The 23,429-nt window shown below is 37.9% G+C and overlaps 1 protein-coding gene across 2 annotated transcripts in view; it reads left to right on the top strand.

Annotated features, from left to right (window-relative positions):
• The window catches only part of Fam13a (family with sequence similarity 13 member A), a 100,840-nt gene that overhangs the window by 44,175 nt on the left and 33,236 nt on the right, over window positions 1-23,429 (top strand). For both annotated transcript variants that reach the window (XM_045143814.1, XM_045143813.1), the window contains exons 5-7: window positions 3,573-3,759; window positions 14,960-15,036; window positions 15,857-15,899. In XM_045143814.1, the coding sequence (XP_044999749.1) occupies window positions 3,573-3,759; window positions 14,960-15,036; window positions 15,857-15,899 (307 nt within the window). The remainder of the gene's footprint in view (window positions 1-3,572; window positions 3,760-14,959; window positions 15,037-15,856; window positions 15,900-23,429) is intronic.

Raw genomic sequence — 23,429 nt, 5'->3', positions numbered from 1 at the left:
GATGTTTGCCCTGGTTGTTTTAAATCTTGTATTGGCTGAATGTTTCTTTGCTATGCCCAATGCCATCTTCTACAGTGTGAATGTTTAGTCTGTGCCATTATAGGTTTTGGGCATTTTTTTTTTGTATTATGGCTCAGTTAAAAGACCTTGGACTATGGAAGGCATGAACTTCATTGGAATTGATAAAAACTATGGGACTCTTAAACTCATACTGAATGCATTGTATTTTACATCATGTATGGTTATCAGTTTATGGGGGCCAGAGGCAGAATGTAGTGGTTTGATTCAGGTGTCCCTATAAACTTAGGTGTTCTGAATGCTAGGTTCCCAGATGCTGGAGATTTGGGAATCAGTGCCTCCTAGAGGGAGTGTATTGTTGAGGGCAGGCTTGTGGGTGTTATAGCCAGTTTCCCTATGCCAGTGTTTGGCACACTCTCCTGTTGCTATTGTCCACCTTATGTTAGCCAGGGGAGGATGTCCACTCTCTGCTCAAGCCATCGTTGTCCCCTGCCATCATGGAGCTTCCCCTTGAGCCTGCAAGCCAAAATAAACCTCTTTTTCCCACAAGCTGCTCTTGGTTGGGTGATTTCTACCAGCAGTGCTAAACCTGACTACAACAACACTACATGAAAATTCCCCTCAAAAATTATAAACTGGGATGGAGAGATGGTATAGTGATTAAGGCACTTGCCTGGTGAAACCTAAGGAAGGACCCAGGTTTGATTCCTGAGGATCCATGTTAGTCAAATGCACATGGTGGTGCATGCATCTGGAATTCATTTACAGTGGCTGGTGGCCCTGGCACATTCATTCATATCCCCCCCCCATTCTCTCTCTCTCTTAAGTAAATATTTTAAAAAATTATAAACAAGGGCTGGAGAGATGGCTTCACAGTTAAGCGCTTGCCCATGAAGCCTAAGGATCCCAGTTCGAGGCTCAATTCTACAGGACCCACGTTAGCCAGATGCACAAGGGGGCTGGAGTTTGTTTGCAGGGGCTGAGGGCCCTGGCACGCCCATTCTCTCTCTCTCTATCTCTATCTCTCTATCTCTATCTGCCTTTTTCTCTATCTGTCACTCTCAAATAAATAAATAAATAATGAACAAAAATTATTTTAAAAAATTATAAACCAAAATAAGTGTTTTCTTTCCCTAAGATGCTTCTAGTACAGTGTTTTGACCCAGCAATGAGGAAGTAACTGATTTATGGGGATTTTGAGGAAACACACAGAGCAATCTATAATGGTTTGCAAGCACAAAGTACATAGGCAAGTTCATAGGCACATGCGTACTCCAGTAGCTTGTAAAAGTATGTGGAGTGATAAGAATACAGAAGTGAAGTGGTTAAACAAGTAATTTTGAGCTTTCTACCAAGTCCCATAGCTTCCCTCACTCAGAAGGCTGTGTGTGCTCTTGAGTACGGAGGTCAGGTATGTGTGCACAAGGGTGTATGTATGCTTGTGAACAAGTCCCTGTTAGCTTTCCCTTCTGCCTCCAACTAGGTTATAGTTAGGGCATTTCTTTTAAATGTACATAAATCTTTTATATAACTTTAATATATATGTATATTTTCCATATTAGAAGTTGCTTAAAATAGTAATAACTTTGATAATATTATTATAGTATTTCATTCATGATTTTCTCTGCATTCCTAAAAGTATGAATTTATATTGCAGAATAAATATTTAATGTTGTCTTTCATTTGAGGATGTGGTTGAACTGACAGTAAAATGATACCTATTTTTACTGTTCTAAGAGCCTTTATTTCAAGATACATATTAAGGAGTTGGAGAAGAACATTAACTCAGTCCTGCCTTGAGATCTCATTCATTTCTTTTTTACCAAGCCATGTTTGTGGTTTGATTTTATCCATGTTATAGTTTTTAAAGTTTGGCAAGTAATTTAGTTCTGTGAAAATCTCTTAGAGGAATGTTTAAAATACTATGTTTTTGAGACTCTAAATAAATTAAATACTATTATTATGACATTTGTATTTATTTTCCTTTTTCTTTTTTATTTGAGAGAGATTCTGATAGAGAGAGAGAATGGGTATGCCAGGGCCTCCAGCCACTGCAGACGAACTCCAGGTGCATGTGCCACCCTGTGCATCTGGCTTATGTGGGTCCTGGGGAATTGAACCTGGGTCCTTTGGCTTTGCAAACAAGTGCCTTAACCACTAGGTAGTCTCTGCAGCCCAACATTTCTAATTCTAATGACCTTATATTTTAGAATCCCTACAGGGAAATAGAAAATCCATATTTCAGTTAAAGTGCTTTTTATAATGCAATTAGTTTCTAACAAGATTATCTAATTCAGCGAGATTTAGATATTAAAGTATTTTGAGCTGGGGAGATGACTCAGCAGGTATGAAAGAGCACTTGCTGTACAAGCATGAGGACCTGACTTCAGCTGCCAGCACCCATATTAAAAAGCTGGCATGGCCACACCTGCCTCTAACTCCAGAGGTGTGGAGAAGGAGACAGGAGGATCACTGAGGCTGGTAACAAGCTCCAACTTCAGTGAGACACTCTCTTAGGGAAATAAGGTTTAAAAAGATGTGGTGGAAGAGATCATCTGATGTCTGTGTTAGGATTCTACATATGTGCATATGGGACACATGCATGTGCACCCACGTGTCCATAAACCATACACATACATACCACATATACTGCAAACATACTAAAAATAAAAACATTAGGGCTAGAGAGATGGCTTAGCAGTTAATGTGCAGCCTAAAGACCCAGGTCTGATTCTCCAGGTCCCATGTAAGCCAGATGCATATGGTGGCACATGTGTTAGAGGGATGGCTTAGCAGTTAAGACGCATGCCTATGCAGCCTGAGGACCCAGATTCGATTCTCCAGGTCCCACGTAAGCCAGATGTATATGGAGGTGCATGTGTCTGGAGTTCATTTGCAGTGGCTAGAGACCCTGGCACACCCATTCTCACACACTCCCTTTCTCTATTTCTCTCTCCCTGTCTCTCTGTTTCTAATAAACAAATAAAAATAAATGTTTTTTAAAAATAAAAACATTAAAGCATTCTATAATGTTGAAATGTCTATCATTTGAGAAATCAGTATTTTCATTCTGGAGAAGATATTTCCTTTTCAGATTTTTTTCTCCATATACTATAAGAATTTTTAATTAAAAATTTTAATTAAAATTTATGTGTGTATGTGTGTGTGTGTGTGTGTGTGTATGTGTGTAGGGATATAGATCAGTGATAGAGCACTTGTGTAACTGCTCCAGCCATGACAATATACAAACAATGGGAAATTTCATAATAAAATTGCATTATTCTTCCTTTTGAATGCAAATTACCTTTGGTAAACTATAAAAGGTGTTACACTACCCTTGTAAGTTTGCCTCTAGGAGTCACATCTCTTTCAATGTAATTTGTTTGCACAACAGCCTCAGGAGTGACACTCTACTGATGTGGGTCAAAGATGTAAACTGAAATTCCTGGCCTTCTTCAGACTTCCTGTGTGTAGGATATGATATGATAGGAGTATTATAAAGTGACTCCTTTCTCTTTGAAAATGAAATTAAATCATTTTGTCTTCAATTCAAGGGGATTTATCAATAAAGAAAATATTCCTTCTGGCTTCAACAACTTAGATGAATGTATTTGGAATACTCAGGAAGTAGATAAATTACACGAAAATCCTTCTGATTATGTTGGGGAAAGGAACAAGCCTAAACGTCAGAAATCCAGCTCTAAACTGTCTGAGCTCAATGAAAATCAAGATGGGATTCTGGTAAGTGAATATTTATATTCTTTTAACTTGTAGCTTTTTAAGAATGATCTCTTTACTTGGTTAAAAAAGAAAAAGTAATGGGGAGGTAATATGATGGAGAATGGAATTTCAAAGGGGAAAGTGGGAGGGGTATTACCATGGGATATTTTTTATAATCATGGAAAATGTTAATAAAAATTGTGAAAAGAAAAAAAAGTGAAAAAGAAAAATAAAAAGTAACTGTCGCAAAATTGTAGGAGTTCTGAGAGAACTGAATTAGAGCCACTAGGGGTATGTATTTGTCTTTCCGTTTAATAGATGTAAAGATGAAGGCAGAGAAATATGACCTTGCACAAGAACATGAGGGGCACACTTTTGTTGCTATGTTTTTAATTGTTATATTTTTTCTCATTTTGAGTATTTTTATATTTGATTTTGAATAAAATTTTTATAATGTATTTTTCCTTTTGGGGCATACTTTGACTGCCATGGCTTTTTAAATATTTTGTTTATTTATTTATTTGAGAGAAGAGAAAGAGGAAGAGTGACAGAGAGAATGGTTGAGCTGGGGCCTCCAGCCACCGCAAACAGACTGCAGACACATGCACCATCTTCTACATCTGGCTTTACATTTGTCCTGGGGAATCAGACCTGGATCCTTTGGCTTTGCAGGCAAGAACTTTAGCTGATGACTCATCTCTCCAGCCCTGTTGCCATGTTTTTAAATTGCTACATTTTTTTTTTCTCATTTTAAGCATTTTTCCATTTAAAGTTCTTTTGAGGCAAGCCTGAGACTGGTCTTTTTTCTTTTTCTTTTCTTTTTTCTTTTCTTTCTTTTTTTTTTTTTTTTTAATAAGAGAGGGACAGCAAGAGCAGGAGTGAGAGAGAGAATGAATATTGGAGTATCAGGGCCTCAAGCCACTGCAGTCAAACTCCAGACACACATGCTCCCATGTAAGCTTGTATCACTTTAGTGTCTGGCTTGTGTGGGACCTGGAGAGTCAAACATGAGTCCTTAGGCTTCACAGACAAATGCCTTAACCACTAAGCCGTCTTTCCAGCCCTACATTTAATTTTTTGAAGAGAATTTTTCATAAAGTACTTTTCCTTACTTTCTTCCATTTATTTATTCTTGTCTGTATTAATATGTAGAAAAGTAATGAATGAACATAAAACAGGGTGAAAGAAAAATACATAGAAAAAGAATATCATATCAAAAAAATTATTTATTTATTTATTTGTGAGAGAATGAGAGAGAAAAAATGGGCCTTCCATGGCCTCTGGCCATTGCAAACAAATTCCAGACACATGCATCTGGCTTATGTGGGTACTGGTGAATTGAACTTGGGTCATTAGGCTTTGCAGACAGGCATAAACCTTAACCTCTAATGCCATCTCTCCAGCCCTATTCTCTTATTTATGCTTCAGTTTCTCTGAAAAATCAAAATCACAATCTGTACTCTAATTCTATCTTTTTCCTTTTAGTTTTAAAGTAAAATTATTTTTAAAAACTTGAAGAGAGAAGTGTACAATCTCTCAGAACTAGCATCTTTTGTAGAAGGGAAACTGGAGCATCTTTTCACTGAGTGTGCAGGTTCCCTGCTCTCCCTTACGTCATTGTAGCTGCATGGTAAGGTTTTTATGAATGCAGCAAAGTCACAGGCTGTCCCTTTCCCCTTTGTCAGTTCCTGTATGTGCTTGGAAAAGCTTCTTGATTTTCCCCTAAGGAAGTACACACAGATTCAAATGCTCACCCCACTCCACCTGTATTGATATCTTGTTTCTAGAAAGAATTGATCTGAATGGACAGAAATAGTCATTCTCCTCAGACTTGTGTCTGATAAAGTTCCCAATGTAAAGAAAAAAAAAGAATTTAAATTTTGGAATCATTGCACATTAACTATATTTTTAACACTGATGATCTTTCTTTCTTTGGAAAACTACATCATGTGTATTACTACAGATTGAAGCCAGGTCTCACATGTGCTAAGCATTTACATAAACTACCACCAAGCTATATCTCCAGCCCTAAAGAGTAAGCTATTAAAATATAACTGGGGCTAGGAAGGTGGTTCAGCAGTTAAAGGCATTTGCTTGCAAAGCTTGCCAGCCCAGATTCAATTCCTAGGCCAGCCACATAAAGCCAGGCACAAAAGTGGCACAAGTGTCTGGCATTCCCTATCTCTTATAATTCCTGTTATCATCCCCTGCTTTATTTTTCTTCCCAGTTGTTATCACAATCTCATATACTTCATGCTTTAATTATTTATCTTGATTTTTGCCTGTTTCTTCCATTAGAATGTGATCTCCACAAGAGCAATAGCCCCTGCACCCCCCTACACACACATACATCAGACATGCAAATAAATTAATTCATTAAATTTAAAAAAATAAAAATTGGGCTGGAGAGATGGTTTAGCAGTTAAGCGCTTGCCTGTGAAGCCTAAGGACCCCGGTTCAAGGCTCGGTTCCCCAGGTCCCACGTTAGCCAGATGCACAAGGGGGCGCACGCGTCTGGAGTTCGTTTGCAGAGGCTGGAAGCCCTGGCGCGCCCATTCTCTCTCTCTCCCTCTATCTGTCTTTCTCTCTGTGTCTGTCACTCTCAAATAAATAAATAAATAATTTTAAAAAAATAAATAAAATAAATAAATAAAAATTGAAAATAAAATAACTTCCAGGGGATACTGGGAAGTTTTCTTAGCAGATAATGGTATTTGCTTACAAAGTCTGTTGGTCCAGGCCAGGTCTGTAAGGCCAGATGCAAAAAGTGGCACATATATCTGGAGTTTATGGTAGCAAGAGGCCCTGATGCACTCCTCCCCTACATACATAAGTCAATAAAAACTAAAATGATTTAAAAAAAAATAACTTCAGGTTTGGGAGATGACTCAGTGGATAAAGCATTTGCCTCCCAGACACAAAATGGCCTGGATATCCATGACCTCACAGTGCCTGATACTACCTACACAAGACCATCGTAAGAGGAGGAAAAGATCATGACATCAAAATAAAAGAGAGACTGATTGAGATGGGGAAGGGGTATGATGGAGAATGGAGTTTCAAAGGGGAAAGCGGGGAGAGGGAGGGTATTACCATGGAATATTTTTTATAATCAAGAAAGTTGTTAATAAAAATTTGAAAAAAGGGCTGGAGAGATGGCTTAGCGGTTAAGCGCTTGCCTGTGAAGCCTAAGAACCCCAGTTCAAGGCTGGATTCCCCAGGACCCACGTTAGCCAGATGCACAAGGGGGCGCACACATCTGGAGTTTGTTTGCAGTGGCTGGAAGCCTTGGTGCGCCCTTCTCTCTCTTTCTCTCTCTCTCTCTGTCACTCTCCAATAAATAAATAAAAATGAGGCTGGAGAGAGATGGCCTAGCGGTTAAGCACTTGCCTGTGAAGCCTAAGGACCCCGTTCAAGGCTCAGTTCCCCAGGTCCCACGTTAGCCAGATGCACAAGGGGGCGCACGCGTCTGGAGTTCGTTTGCAGAGGCTGGAGGCCCTGGCGCGCCCATTCTTTCTCTCTCCCTCTATCTGTCGTTCTCTCTGTGTCTGTCACTCTCAAATAAATAAATAAATAAATTTTTTAAAAAATGAACAAAAAAAATTTTTTTAATTAAAAAAATTTGAAAAAAAAACAATAAGGAAGAGATGGGACAAGCTTCAAGCCCATGAAAGACCTTGTTAAAAAAAAAAAAAAAAAAAAGATGGATGGAATTCCTGAAGAATGACACTTACCTGGGCTCTACATGCACACTCATGTACACCTCACTCAATACACACACATACACACATCGTAAAATAAAATCACATATAATCAAGAGCCCTTCTATGATCTGGAAAACAGTTTAGATCCTAAGGACACAGCAGTGAGAAAAATTGAAAAAATACACCTACCTTCATGGAGATCACATTCTAATGGAAGAAACAGACAAAAATCAAGATAAAAAATTAAAGCATAAAGTATATGAGATCGTGCTAACTACTGGGAAGAAACATAAAGCAGGGGATGATAACAGGAATTATAAGAGATAGGGGATGCAAGCATATAGTACAGATGTCAGAGAAGAGCTCCCCAGCAATCTGACCTGTGTAAAGACCTAAAGTAGTGAAATGCCAAACAGAAGATCCATAGGTGCAAAGGTTCCCAAATAATCATAGACACTGTCATAATAAAAAGAGAGTTCAAAGTAAAGTAAGTATTTTAGCTACATCCACATACACCATTAGAAGGACAACTTTGACTCTAGGTCAGATGAGAAACCAGTGGAGTGTTTTTGGTAGAGAGTGATGCCTCCACTGTGTCCCATAGGTGTTAGCCTGTTGGTTTTCATTCTCATTCAGTTCTAGGATTTCTTTTATTGCCTTCTTTATTTCTTCAATGACTCATTCCTTGTTCAATAGTGTATTGTTGACTGTCCAGGAGTTTGTGTATTTTCTGTTGTTTCTCTCTTGTTGTTTCTAGCTTCATTGCATTGTGGTCAGATACACTACAAGTTATGTCAAGTTTTCTAAATTTGTGGACATTTGCTTTGTGTCCTAATATATAATCTAGTGAGTTGCTGAGAAGAATGTGCATTCTGTAGAGTTTGGACGGAGTGCTCTGTAGATGTCTGTTAAGTCCAATCAATCTATGTTGTCATTTAGCTCCATTGTTTGTTTATTTTCTATTTATATAATCTGTCTATTTACTATAGTAGAATACTAAAGTTGCCCACTATTATTATGCTGGGAGTTATGCCTTATTTAATGTCTAGTAGATTTTGCTTTATAAAATCTGGTGCACCTGCATTTGGTGTGTGTATGTTTAGAATTGTGGTATCTTCTTATGGAGTTGTTCCTTTGATGAGTATAAAGTGGCCTGCTTTATCTGTTTTAATTACTTTTGGTTTAAAGTCTGTTTTATCAGATAACAGTATATTTATACTGATTGTTTCCTATTTCTTGCTTGGAATATATTTTTACATCCTTTCACCCTAAGGTGGTGTCTGTCTTTGACAGTAAGGTGAATTTCTTAAATACAGCAAAAGGATGGATTCTGTTTTCTCATTCTCTGTTTTTTTTGAGTAGGAAGTTAGTCCATTGGTATTTAGCATAGTTACTAAAAACTATAAGTTATGTTGACGATTTGGTGTAGCTTGGTGCTTTCTTGATCTTTATTTGCTTTAACAACTATTCTAGTTTTGATTAATTTTTCCTTCCTGTAACCTCTTGAACATATTTATTCTTCTCTTTAGTATGAAGTATTCCATCCACTATTTTCTGTAGGGCTGGCTTAGTACTCATACATTCATAAAGCTGGCTTTTTATGGAAAACTTTTCTTTATGCTTCTGAGAGATAATTTTGCTGGATATAGTAGTTTGGGTTGGCAGCTATAGTCATTCAATATTTGAAATACTTCATTCCAACCAAGCCCATCTGGCTTTTAGATAACAAATCAGATGTTATTCTTACAGGTTTACCTTTGTAAAAACTGAGCTGTTTATCTCTTGTAGCTTTTAGAACTCTGTTTTCTTTGTTTAGTATATTAACTATAATATGACGTGGGGGATTTCTTTTCTGACCCTGTTTATTTGGCATTTTGTATACTTCCTGTATTTGGATGGGCCTCTCTTTTGTAAGGTTTTGAAATTTTTCTTCTATAATTTTTTGGAGGGGCTTTCTAGGTAGGATCTCACTCTAACCAGGCTGACCTAGCACACACTCTGTAATCCCAGGCTGTTATCAAACTCCTAGTGATCCTCCTACCTCTGCTTCCTAAGTGCTGGGTTCTTTTATAACTTTGTTGAAGATATTTTTTCCCTTGACCTGAAGTTCTTTCCCTTCTTATCCATGTTTCAAATGTTTGGTCTTCGTAAAGTGTCTCATGTTCGTCTAATGTTCTGTTTATACATTTTTGTTGTTGTTGTTTTTAACTCTGTTGATTTTGGCCTCTCAATCTGTCCTGTATTTTTAAAATAAATCTCACTATGTTATACAAACATCTGTGAGTCCTTTCCTTTTTGTACTATTACATACAGAAAAAGCATACTAGCATCTGAAGTATGTGTTATGACAACTAATGTTTAGCCTCACAGCCCAGCTAGAACCTATAATAAAAAATGGAAGGATTATAAACACTGTAACAAAGTATAGTGGGAACAACATCCAGACTGTAAGAGTTAGGGTGGAAGGCCAGGTAGCTGAGTCTTCATTCACCCTGGTGTCTGTACCTGCTTGGCTTTGTACAGCATAGCTCAGCAGTTAGTGAAAACTGAGCTAAAAACAAGTGAACGAATGGCTACAAGGTTTTTAGGGCAACCTAATGAACACACAAAGCCCAGGCTCAGTGACTAAAAGGCAGTAAGTGTGACAATCACAGCCTAAGTCCAGGCTGGGAGCAGAGGGTGCGCTCCTTGAAGTATTCCAGGGACCCAGAGCAGCTGCCACTCAGCTGTCTTCAGCAAGGTGCTTCCAGAGCACCCTGGTGATTTTCTTCTCCATTACAGCTCACAGGAAGAGGGAACAAGCTTCAAAAGATATAACTAGGCGGGTTTAATCAGCCAGGCCTGGAAGCCACATATATCACATCTCACATCTCACTAGAAAACTCGTATCCAATCACAAGACAGGATAGAAAAGGCAGTGTGGTTTAATGACTCTGGAAGAAAGAATAGGTTTGGGGAGAGCCAACTGCTCTTTGTGATACCAGTGGTTTTCTTTTAATATGGATTAATATTGCAGGAAACTTTTCTCTGGGAAGATGCAAACACATGTCTATTCACCACAGATAGGGCTCAGACAACAGATCAAAGCACAGTTGCACCAAAACCCATTTGCACAAAGCAGTGAGCTTGCTAGGGTTACTTACAGAACTGGGTGAGAGGTTGCTTACACGAGCATGGATGATTCAAAAGCAGCTGCATTGCCAAAAAGCCCACCCCATTCAGGTGATGCTTCATGGAAGCTATGTCTGGAGCTCACCCTCACCACAGGACTTCCAGGCTGCTTGGCTGGTTGGAGTCTCCCCTCAGAGCAGTTGTTTACACTTTATATATCCTTAGGAAAGGGTCCTATAACCTTTTTAGTTTCAGCTTTCCAAGATCTGACCACCTGAGTCTCCTGAGACTCCCTCCTCCCCTCCTTCCCCAAGGAATATTCCAAATCAGAGAAAATTGCTACATACCACTGGTCAGTTTGCCCCTCATCAGTTGTTTACAGATCCTGTGACCTTGGGGAGTGCTTTTATGACCTTTTAAGTGTCATTTCTCCTAAACTTGTTGACCTTCTGAATCTCCTGAGCCCCCTGTGTCCCTCCAGGAGGGAATATTTCAATTGCTGAGGAAATTGCTATATAGTTAGCTTTGTATAGTTTTAGCTTATATAGTTTTAAGTGGGAAAAAAAAAACATAAAATGGACAAAGGTTCAGAAAGGAATTCAAGTCTGCCATTGATCCTTTCTTAATGAGACTGTGTCACAGTCTCCTTTTCTACCACTCAAGGTTAGAATAATTAACCTATTTTCCCTAGCAGCAGTGTGGTGACCTTCAAGGTGACAGGTTTGTTTGTGAAGAGATGGCTTTTTTCCCCCTTGTCCTCTATAAAGGTTTTGTCAGCATTTTACAGTTTTAGAAGGCAAATTGGATTTTTCTCCAAGTGCTATATCCTGTGGCCAAACAAGTTTTGAATCTAGCTTTCAATACCAATCAGACACAGGAAAAAGAATGACAAATAAATCCTCTAGACTAAAGCCAGCATTATCAAAGCATTTGTTCTTTTAGATTAAATTTGTAATTGAGGAAGGTAGTTTTCAAAATTCAGTTCCTCCTCATACCCCTAAATTATTAATATAAATATGTCACTGTGAAACTGTGTTTTGAAAGGAAGACTTGTACAAGTCAGAATTTTATGGATTACAAACAAATCTTTATCAGGTTTTAAATCACAATTGAAGAAAGAATCTAGGCTTTTCTTACATTAAATTATACATAAAGTCCTGATCTGTCCTTTGCTGCTTAAAAAAACTATTATATTTTAAAACTCAAACTATAGAATAATTAAAAGTTAATACAGTAAGTAATTTATATAATTATTTTAAATCAAATTTAATAAATATGTATATAAATTAGTAACAAACCTAGGGGTATATCTGAGATATAAAACCATCTGAAACATCCAAAAGGCGTTGAGTAAATATTTTTATAGGGTATGTGGTACTATTAGCAACTAGGTTACATATGAAGGCTCAGAAACATGTGTCAGTGGGAACACTATTTGTTTCAGCATTATTTTGACCTATATGTTAGATTTTTCCTTTCTCCCATTTCAATTAACTGAACAATTGCTAATCTGTTTGTCTTGATCTTTCCCCCCTAAGCCCTAGAGTCCAAACACATGATGGAATTTAGAATTTATAAAATGCTTTATGCTCTTTGAAAACAGGTAGTTTTATGTACATGTAAATCTTTACACCCTTCTCAGGTTAATTCTGAAAACAGTCTGCAATACTTTCCCAAATGGAAATGGTTTTTCAGAAGTTCCTTATTCCCAAAAGGCCTAGGCACAACTCAGTACCCTCAGCAAAGGTACAGTGTATGTTGGCATGCTGTTCTTGTCACCCCAGTTCATGAATATTCAATAACCTCAAATGTGTGGAAAACCAGTGTGACAACAGGAATTACAGAAAAGCTTTAGAGAGAAATATTGAACACTAGTGAAAGTTGTCTTTTATGGATTACAAATAAAAAAAACTCAGCTCCTTGGATGTTTGTTTGGTTTTTGTGGGGTTTGGTTGTTTTGGTTTTGCTCTATTTTGTTTGAGAGAGAATTTTAAACTTAACAGATCAACATCGAAAGATATGTATGAGGATTTTCTTTGCATTGGTCATGACATAGTCATGAGCATAACTGCCTTCAGATATTAACAGAGGTAGGAGAGAGTTGGAAAAGTTAATTTAGTCCCAGAGATCTTTTAAACTCTCACATATTTTTTTCTTTAATTTTTTTATTAATTAGTTTAGTACTCACTGAATACAGTCAATTTGGTTCCATTGTTAGGCTCATCCATGTCCTACCCCCTCTCCCTAGCCCCTCCTTGTTGAGGTATATGGGTCGTGCATTGTGGAGTTAGCCCACAGTTACGGGTAGGATAAATGTCTCTGCATATCATGACCCAGCATGTGGCTCTGACATTCTTTCCACCCCCTCTTCTGCAAAATTTCCCTGAGCCATGTTGGGTTCATTTTTGGTCTGCTCCAGTATTGAGGTGTTGGGGGGCCTCTGGGTCTCTGGAAATTTGATTTGGTAGGAGTTGATTTTTCTCTGTGTTGATCTCCTTCACCCTTGTGCTGGTACCCACTTCACCAAGAAAATAGCACCCTTGCTTGTTTCGCCAATTGTTCGTAGTTTCAGCCAGGACCCTTTTGAGGTATGATGGGGTGGCTCTCTCCTTAGGATCTATGTCTATCTGAAAAAGAGAAGCAGATTCTCCAATGGAGAGTAAAGTTAGCACCCTACAAATGAGATAACCCTTACTTTTCTATAGAGAATTTAATAGGTGCAGGCCCTCTTGTAGCCCACGATTGGTGGTAGCTTGATAATGGAGAGTGGGCTTATGTTTGGATATGGTTCTGACTTGTTTCCCCAGTTCCAGCTATGGGTCCCATACCACTGAGGGGATCAGTTAACCAAATCAAGAACATTTGGTTTCCCATCATGGCTGTGTACCACTGTTGCACTTGTGTGAGCATCATGAAAGGTTATTTGCTGCTAAGTAGGTTAGACCATGAGTTGCTTGGACAGATATTAGTCATTTTCCCATAGTCGCCCATGTAGCACCTTCTGGCACTAGACATGCTGACTGACTGGGGACTGACTCTCAATGTAATACACCACATAAACAAGGTTAAACACAAAAGCCACATGATTATTTTGATAGATATAGAGAAGGCCTTTGTCAAGATATAACATTACTTCATGATCAAAACATTGGAGAGAATTGGCATGGTTGGTTCATATCTTAACTCTCAATCTTACAACTACTTTTTATGCATAAGTATGCCCCTGTTGCAAAGCTTTCTGTTATGTAATACAACTTTATTCTATAATTCTCACAGCATTCATCAGTATATTTTGGTTCCTTCTATTTAGGATAAACAAATTTCCATAGTCAAGCAAAATAATCAGGAATAGAGTATTTGCTGAGCAAGGATCCAGCAATGGGTTTAATTCCCAGCACCACAAAAAAATAAGTTGTCTAAATCTTGGGTATCTTTAAATTTCTATGTTATTATTATGAAGTATCTCAAACTCTGTAATGTCACTTCCATGGGTTTACTTTCTACCCCTTATTCTTTCTGAATATTTCTTCACTTTAACTTAAAAAACATTTACTTTGTTTGAAATACTTGTTTACATACTATTTTAAGTGTCTCATTTCACTGACACTGTATGAACATGATATAATAATGAGAGAGGATTGTGCTTTCCCTGGGAACTCATGTTTCAGAGCTTTAGGGAAATCTAATAACTATTGCACTAGATCTTACACTAAAGATTTGGATAATCTATGAAAGATTCTTTGTCACTCTTTATTAGGAAGGTGACTCTCAGATCTGTATAAGCCATTATGACTGGGCTGAATAAAAGAAGCTATTTGTAGGGAGTTGTTGCAAAACAAATTTTAAAGGAATAGGTATAAGTGAACATTTTTATAGTTTTTTTTTAAATTTCTGAAATCCATTCTAAAATCCCCTATATATATCATCTAAGTTAGTAAACTGATGCTCAGCTATCCCAATGGCAACCTATCTTTCCATGTCCTGGGACACTTAACTCTGGACAAATAGTGCAGTATTTTCAATATTTCATAGCTTTAGAAATAATAATTAGCAGTCATTAAATATAACAAGCATTTTTCTTATGCCTAATAAGTGTTGTTCTGTGTAACCCTTTCATGTACTCTATGTAAAGTAATGTTGCCATAGTCATTTTCTACATAAGGAAATTGAAGCACAAGTAGTCATGTAGTGGGCAATTACAACAGGTAGAATGCTAAGCCATACATCCTAACGCCAGGACTGCCATCCCAATTATTACATTATACTGCCTCCCTTTCTTCCTATTCATTGATAGAGCCCAAGATCAAACTTTCTAGACAAGTTGGCCAAACCAACATAAATAATTATTTTACTGTATTACATATCCTATGATAATTTTATAGAGACTAACAATTGTTGTGTTATAGAATATGGAAGGTCTCAGTTCCACACAATTGCATGGAAGGCTGGAACCTGATGAAGTTGAACTAAGGTCCCATGAAAGGTAATTTTAGAATTTCTTCTCACATATTTTCAACAATTTTTTTTTCATTTTTAAAACAATGTGAGGGCTGAAGAGATTTATCAATGGTCAAGGTGCCTGCTGGTAAAGCCTTACAACCTGGGTTCATTTCCCCAGTACCCATCTAAAATCAGATGCACAAAGTGGTGTATGCATCTGGAGTTCATTTGCAGTGGCTGGAGGCCCTGACACACACATTCTCATTCTCTCTGTCTTTCTTCTCTCTGTCTTTCTCTGCTTGCAAATAAATAAATATTTTTTTAAAAACTGTGAGTTATAAGAACTTAAAATGACTAGAAATAAAGGACTAAATGTTGACCAACAATACTATATTGCAGGAAAAATGCCTGGAATAGAAAATCAGAGTACTACTAAAGGCAAATGATCATATCCATGTTTGAGTTTGCTTCTAATTGTTTAATTTTAATTTTCTGGATTTTGTTTTTAAATTTTGTAAGAATTTGGTTTAGATATACTCAGTTAACTTTAAAAATGATATTATGGAGGGCTGGTGAAATGGCTTAGCAGTTAAGGCATTTGCCTGAAAAGCCTAAGGACCCTGGTTCAATTCCCCAGGACCCATGTAAGCCAGGTGCACAAGGGGGTGCATGCATTTGGAGTTTGTTTGCAGTGGCTAAATGCCCTGGCATGCCCATTCTCTCTATCTGCCTCTTTCTTTCTCTTTCTCTCTCTCTGTCTCTCAAATAAATAAAATATTAAAAATGATAATATGAGCAAATAAAAGGTATTATAAAATAAATGGACAACTTATATTATTTGTTTTTCTTGCTGTTATTCATAGCAAAGAAAATGAAAGAGATGGCCGAGACACTCAGCATTACGAGGTGAGTAGCTAACAAAAGTGTGATTGTGGGCTTGCAGACATGGTTAAGTGTGCTTAAAGAACTACAAAAGGTAAACACACACTAAAAACTACCAATCAACAAATGGATCAATGACCTGAACAGTTCTCAAAGACAAAATATAAATGACCAAAACAAATATTTTTAAAGTGTTCAACATCTTTAGCTATCAAAGAAATGTAAACTAACAGCTCAGCAGTTAACAGTGGTTAAATGTGCTTCCTTCCTGAACAAGCTTGATGGCATGAGGGGGCCTGAGCCCACCTGAATTTCAATCTCCAGAACTCTTATAAACAGCATAGCCATGCATATCTGTCTTTCCCTTGCTTCCATGTGTTGTGACTTCTTTGTTGTCATTTCTTTGTTTCATTCTTTTGAGGCAGTGTCTCAGTCTATCCCAGTAGTCCAGGCTGATTTGACACTCACTCTGTAGCCCAGGCTTGCCTCACATGCACAGCAGTCCTCCTGCCTCAGGCTCCCAAGCGCTAGGATTATAGGCTTGAGCCATTCTGCCTCACACTTATTTTTTAACATATACATGTAGCACTTCTTAAAACTTCTGTTATCAGTCAAATAATAATTTAGTTTTATGGCAAAACAGCAATAATCCCTCAATCTCAGAAATAAAAAATAGTCTCAACTTTTGTTGCCTTCTCTAGAACGCGTATTAACTAGTATTTTGTTTCAAGTCTCCTAAGCATCAGGTTGAGGCGCCGCATTTGCATGTCCACCATTAATGGGTATGATCATTTTTGCTCTGTCATTTTCCAGTTAGACAGATTTTTGTTCCCACTAATATCCTTTATAATAATTCTTATAAACTATCAGAATCCATATAAGATGACAGACAATGTTAAGTGCTGCTGAGGTGGGATTGAAATTTCCATGAGAATGAGGAACAATGACCCTCAGTTTCATAGCTGTTCCTTACAGGGACAGGCCAGCAGGCAGGTACTTTTAGAAGGTCTGCTTGTCAAAGTTGAATGTAAGCACAAAAGTGACTTGAGGGTGCCTTTGTAGTTTTTTGGCCTTTTCTCATATTTACTCCTACCTAGACACACATATCTAACATTTAGAAGCTAAGAATCACATATGAGTAGAAACATGAAGTATTTGTCTGTCTGGGCCTGGGTTACCTCACTTAATATGTTTTCCTATCATATAAAGTTCCTGTAAATTTAAGAATGTCATTTTTCTTTATGGCTGAATAAAACTCCATTGTATATATGTACCACATTTTCACTGTCCATCAGTTTATGGACATCTAGGCTGGTTCTATTTTCTTGCTATTGCAAATAGTGCAGAAATGAACATAGATGTTCAAGAGTCTCTTTAGTAGGATATAGAGTCATTTGGGTATATGCCCAGGAGTGATATATCTGGGTCATATGGTAGTTCTATTTCTACTTTTCTTAAAAACCTCCACACTGATTTCCATAGTGACTGTGCCAGTTTGCACTCTTACCAACAGTAAGTAGAGTTCTTCTTTCCCCATACCCTCATTGGCATTTGTTATCATGTGTTTTCTGGATGCTAGCCATTCTGACAAAGATGAAATGGAATCTCAAAGGAGTTTTAGTTTACATTTCTTTGATGGTTAAAGATGTTGAACACTTTTAAAATATTTGTTTTGGTCATTTATATTTTGTCTTTGAGAACTGTCTGTTCAGGTCATTGATCCATTTGTTGATTGGTAGTTTTTAGTGTGTGTTTACCTTTTGCAGTTCTTTAAATATTCTGCATATTAAGACCCTGTCCAAAGTGTCATTGGCAGTGGATTTCTCCCGTTCAGCAGGCCATCTGTTCACTGTGTTAATAGTTTGTTGTGCAGAGGCTTTTAATGTTATGTTCACTGTCAATTCTTGAGACTATTGCCTATCTGGTTTGCATTCTGTCCAAACTTTCTTGTCTATACCTATACATTTTTCCACTATGTTTTTTCTTAGCACTTGCAGTGTTTCTGGGTTTAAATTAAAATCTTTGAGCCAGGTGTGGTGGCACATGCCTTTAATCCCAGCACTCTGGAAGCAGAGGTAGGAGGATCATTGTGAGTGCAAGGCCACCCTGAGACTACATAGTGAATTCTAGGTCAACCTGTAGTAGAGTGAAACCCTACCTTGAAAAGAAATTTTTTGAACCAGTTGATTGATATTTTTGTGTAAGGTAACAAAAAATTATTCTGTCTGGGCTACATATAACAGTATAACCAGCAAAAGAGGTTTGCACATGTTTCCTGAGCACTGGGAGTCTAAATTGTTTGTTCTTTCATTATGAAACTCAGTTAACCATTGCAAGTATTCCAGTGATAGGTAGGGCATTCCTTCACTTGCAATGTCTATATTTTAAAATACTTTACTGAAGATGTTTTCAAAGTTATGCTTGCAGTAGACTATGTATCTTACACTTCAGAAGCCTCTGATAAGCTAAATGATTTTCTATGGTGAAAATATTTTATACTTCATATAAATAATAAACTAGCAATGGATTTATGTCAAGGAAGCAAAAGATGTGACAATCACTATATGGAAGGACATTATATTATATGAGAGATCACAAGGTCAATATAGGGTTAAATTCTTTCAAGATATTTGTACATTCTTTATGCTTTCTAAGCCCACTGCTTAAGAGAGATTAGAAGCATACCTTTGATAACAAACAGGATATTACTCATCATAAGCAAAAGACTATTTCTCTTTTCCTTCTTCTGCTACAAAAAACAAGTAAATAAAAGAAGGAAAAGAAAAGAGGAAAAAGTTTAGGCTTTCCTATTAAGACTCAGAATTAAGTAAGTTCTCACAGGGTCTCAAGTTCTTGCCCTGAAGTACAAATTTCTAAAGCACCATCAGTAACCAGCAAAGGATGTGGAGGTTTCCTGGCCTCCATGAATTTTGGAAAATTACTGTGTTCACCCTCCTTTATTGTCAGGCCAAGAGCAACTGTTTATGGTCCCCTGTGGTTCTCCACTGAACACTGGTTTTGCTATGCAAACTGCATTGCCCAGCATCGTCCTTGGGGTTGTCATTCCTCATTCTAATAAACTATTAGCCACTTGTCCAGATTCTATGCAGGGAGGGAGAAAGAATGGAGCAAAATTTCTCAACTGCTTAAAGCCAGGAAAATGAGTAGATCAATAAAATCTGAGGATAGAAAAAGATAGGCATAGCTGGAGAGGGGAAAGTCTTGGCAATAACTAGACTGATAGACTTAAGTTAATAATTCCTGACCTACATCTTTAATACCACCTGAGGCCATTAGGTGAGTTGAGTTCTCATATTGGCTCTCTAATATCCTATGTCTTTCCTTTGTACTATACATGAGGCTGATATGTGTATATTCAGTATATCTTCTATACTGAATTCTGGTGCCTGGGACATGGCATATGTTCAGTAACTACTTGCCAAATGAATGTGTGAACAGTTAAAGGAGGGAGGGTACAAATGGAAATAGAATTTCTTTCACCCTTACTATGGGTGACCTGTTCATATGTTTTTGTCATTCATTCCTCAAAACAATCCTATGAAGTCTCATTCCTATAGAGAAAAAGAAACCAAGATTCAACCACCAAAGGTCTTTAGCAAAACTGGCATTTAAACTCAGGCCTCTGCCTCTCAAACCCATCTTTATCTGCCTAGCATACTATGTTCTCTATCAGCCAAATAGCTTATTTCATTGCACACAGGTTTAATGTAGGGATACAGCACTTTGACTAGGTTTTGGTGCATGCCATTACAACATAACGGATCTCTGAGTTTAATATTGTGCGATTAATTTTTGGATTTAACACAAGATACAGGATGTGTAAACAACAAAAGTTTAAACTGAAAACATTTTTTTCACTTGAGACTGCCCTTGACATGTTAACCTGAATGATCTAAGAGGAGAAATGTATAAGCAATTAGACACTGTTTGCTGTGTCTGTAATAAGCATTGCTAGAGAATATAGGCTCACCTGGCGAGGTATCTCACCTAAGACAACGTCAGGAATAGCAGTTTGTTGCCCAGTGTCTCAGCTGCAGAGCCTGAATCCTTGGCTACCATGTGCACAGTAAATCATTGTATCCCATTGTGCATCCCCAGGACAAGAGAACCTGTCATGTTCATACACCAACAAGGGCAAAAACTGGGACTCAGGCTTCTAAGTAAGACCAGTGTGCAAATGAAATAGCAACCTCAGAGATGGATGGGAGCCAAGCGTGATGGAGTAAAGTTGTACATTTACATGTATTCCACATAAGCTCATAGTGCTTCCTATGCTGACTGTGCTGTGGTTGTGAAAGCCCATGTAGGTATAGGGAGAAGGAATGGCATCCACTGCTGTGTTTCTAAGAGCCAGCCAGCCAGCCAGCCAGAAAGTCTAGATGCTCATGCAAGTTAGCCTGTATTTCACTGTAGAGAATATCTTGTTATGGACAGCATGGCACACATCATAACTGCTCATTAGTGGTGGCCTGATTACCCTTACTGGATTCAGATACATTGACCTCTTTGCTATCCTTAAACCACTACTTCCATACCTCTGCTTATATATCATTTTGTAAGAGAGGCCTTCCCTGGCTATTTAATGTAAAAGAAGACACCTCCACCGTTACCACTAGCATCCCTCTTTCCTTGCTTTATTTTCATAGCGATCTCAGGTTTTTTCTACATCCCTGTCATATGAGACTCATTATTTTGTCCATTGCAATATTTTGCACTGTCTAAAAAGATGTGTAGCACATGTAAGCTACTAAAGAATCATTTCTTGAATGAATTAATGAGTTGATTTTAGTTTTGTATTTCTATCCCCTGTGGTAAGCAGCACTGTGGCATATTTATATAGTACATCATTCTAGGCTGCTTAGCCCAGCACATGGGGACTTTCAGTCTTGCTTCTGCTGCTTTGTCTGCCATCCCCCATAACCACCCTAGGAGCTGGAACCCTAAAGCTCTTCTCTCACTGTGGCCAAGGTGACACATTCTTCCCTTCACACTCGCTCCTCCCCTTCCTTCTCTATGAAGTGCTCTCCTCCACCACCTTCCTATCCCGCCTATCTGTCCCCAACTCCTGGTTGCTGTGGCTGATGCATGGTAGACACACTGATGGCTCTATTTGCTGGCATGTTTTCATAACAACTTTAAGTTTTTTTTCTGTCCTTTGTTGGAGCACATTTTCCCTCAAATCCAGTCCACTACTGTGTCTCCCAGTCCTCTTGCGAACAGTTATGGGGCCTGGCAACCTTTTGCTCATGAATCTTCATAATGGTGCCACATAGCAGGAGAGAGAATGGTGGTTTCCACATGCATGTCTCTCATGCTTCAGGCACCAGCTCATTTGGTGATCATCTCGGGTCTTCACAAAACTTTATAATATTTGAACCATTGATACCATTTGAAAGATTAGGAAACACATTCATTGAAAGAAATCAATTCATCCAGGGCACCATTTTGATCTGGGCTCAAGAGATAGCTTAGTGGTTTAGGTATTTGCCTGCAAAGCCAAAGAACCCAGGGTCAACTCCCCAGGACCCACGTAAGCCAGACGCACAAGGGGATACATGCATCTGGAATTTAGTTGCAGGGTCTGAAGGCCCTGACATGCCCATTCTCTGTGTTCCTCCCCCCAAATAAGTAAAATGAAAAAATTAAAAATTAAAAAAATTATTTTGATCTATAAACAACTTTTATTAAGAAATACTTATTTAGCTGGGCGTGGTGGCACACGCCTTTAATCCCAGAATTTGGGAGGCAGAGGTAGGAGGGATCACTGAGAGTTTGAGGCCACACTGAGATTACATAGTGAATTCCAGGTCAGCCTGAGCCACAGTGAGACCCTACCTCAAAAAAAAAAAAAAAAAGAAAAGAAATATTTATTATATGAATGTTCTCTTTCTCTTCTCTCTCTCACACACATACACACACACATGCATGTAGGCATGCACACCCACATGTGTTTGCACACAGTTGGTAGACCATGAAACTTTTTAAAATGTAAGTGCCAGATTAGAGCTTTCAACTCTTGTCTACCTAGGATTCAATTTAAGGTAAATATAAATTTATATATGTGTGTGTGTGTGTGTGTGTGTGTGTGTGTGTGTGTATGCACATACACACACACACATATACACACACACACACACACACACACATATATATATGTATGTGTATATGTGTATATATATATGGTCACTTTTGTGACATACATTCATCTTCTGTTTTAGTTTTTGTTTCTGTTTGGCAATAGACAGACAATATGTTAAAGTGTCTTGAAGCTTGAGATTTCTATGGCATTTTTGTGTGACTCTAGTATAGTCATCATGCACTGGTTAATGTGTCATTTTGTCCTTAATGTGAAGAAAATGCTGGTCTTCATAGATCACTTCATGGAAATATAATAGAAAAATCACTACTTACTCCCCTGGTGATTTTAAAGTGGGCCAGATAGGTATTAAGAGTAGCTGAAAGTCACAAAATAGTGTTTTAAAAGTAACATTTCTCCTACATTAATGAATCACTTATAACATCCAAGTGATCTTTGTTTTTTCAATTAAGGATAATACAGCTAAAAGTAAATATTTATGAAGCTGCAGAGATGGCTCAACAAGTAAAGGCACTTGATTGCTAAGCCTCATGGCCCAGGTTAGAATTCCTTAGTACCCACATAAAGCCAGATGCACAAAGTGGTGCATGCATCTGGAGTTTATTTGTACTGGCAGGAGGCCCTGGCATGCCCATTCTCTCTCTCTCTTTGCAAATAAATAATGAAATGTTAAATAAGTAAATGTTTACCCTCAAAAATATTTTGTACAGGGTGGGAGAGATTGCTTAGTGGATAAGGTGCTTATCTGCAAAGCCAAAGGACCCAAGTTCTACTCCTAGGACCCATGTAAGCCAGATGCACAGGGTGCCACAGGCATCTGGAGTTCATTTGCAGTCGCTGGAGGCCCTGGCACGCCCATTCTGTCTCTCTCTACCTGCCTATTTCTGTATCTCTCTCTCTCTCTCAAATAAATAGATAAATATTTTGTATAGTACTATTGAGAAGTACAATATGACTAACACTTTAAAACAGTTATTTATAATTTTATGAAAGTAGGAAGATTCCCAGTGACTTATTTCACAATCTGTCAAAAGAGCAAGGTGTAAAAAAAGACAAATTCAGAGAAAAAGAATTAATTTTAGTGCTATATTTTTTTTTAAAGCATCTAGCCTAAATGTCATCCTGTTCGGAGGGTTTTCCATTCCATCAGATGTCCTATGCTGGTATAGGTGCCACCAAATACAGTATTTAATATTCAGTGTAGATGAGTGGTAGAAAAACAAGTGACAGTTGCATATTTGTGAGATATAAATTATGCATTACTGACTTGCCAGCTCTTGGCCTTTTACTCAGAAAAAGCATACTCCCAGTGTGATTTTGGCTCATTTCCAGAGTCTATTCCTTGCTGCTAACGAGGATGAAATGCCAAACCCCGTGCTGTTTGATTTTGCGCAACAATGCTTTAATACCCAGAGCGCCTCCATAAATAGTCTATT

This window comes from Jaculus jaculus, chromosome 2, assembly GCF_020740685.1.
Source record: "Jaculus jaculus isolate mJacJac1 chromosome 2, mJacJac1.mat.Y.cur, whole genome shotgun sequence".
NCBI classification, from domain to species: Eukaryota; Metazoa; Chordata; class Mammalia; order Rodentia; family Dipodidae; genus Jaculus; species Jaculus jaculus.
Note: the sequence above shows the minus strand (reverse complement) of the source record. Positions and strands in the feature narration are given on the sequence as shown.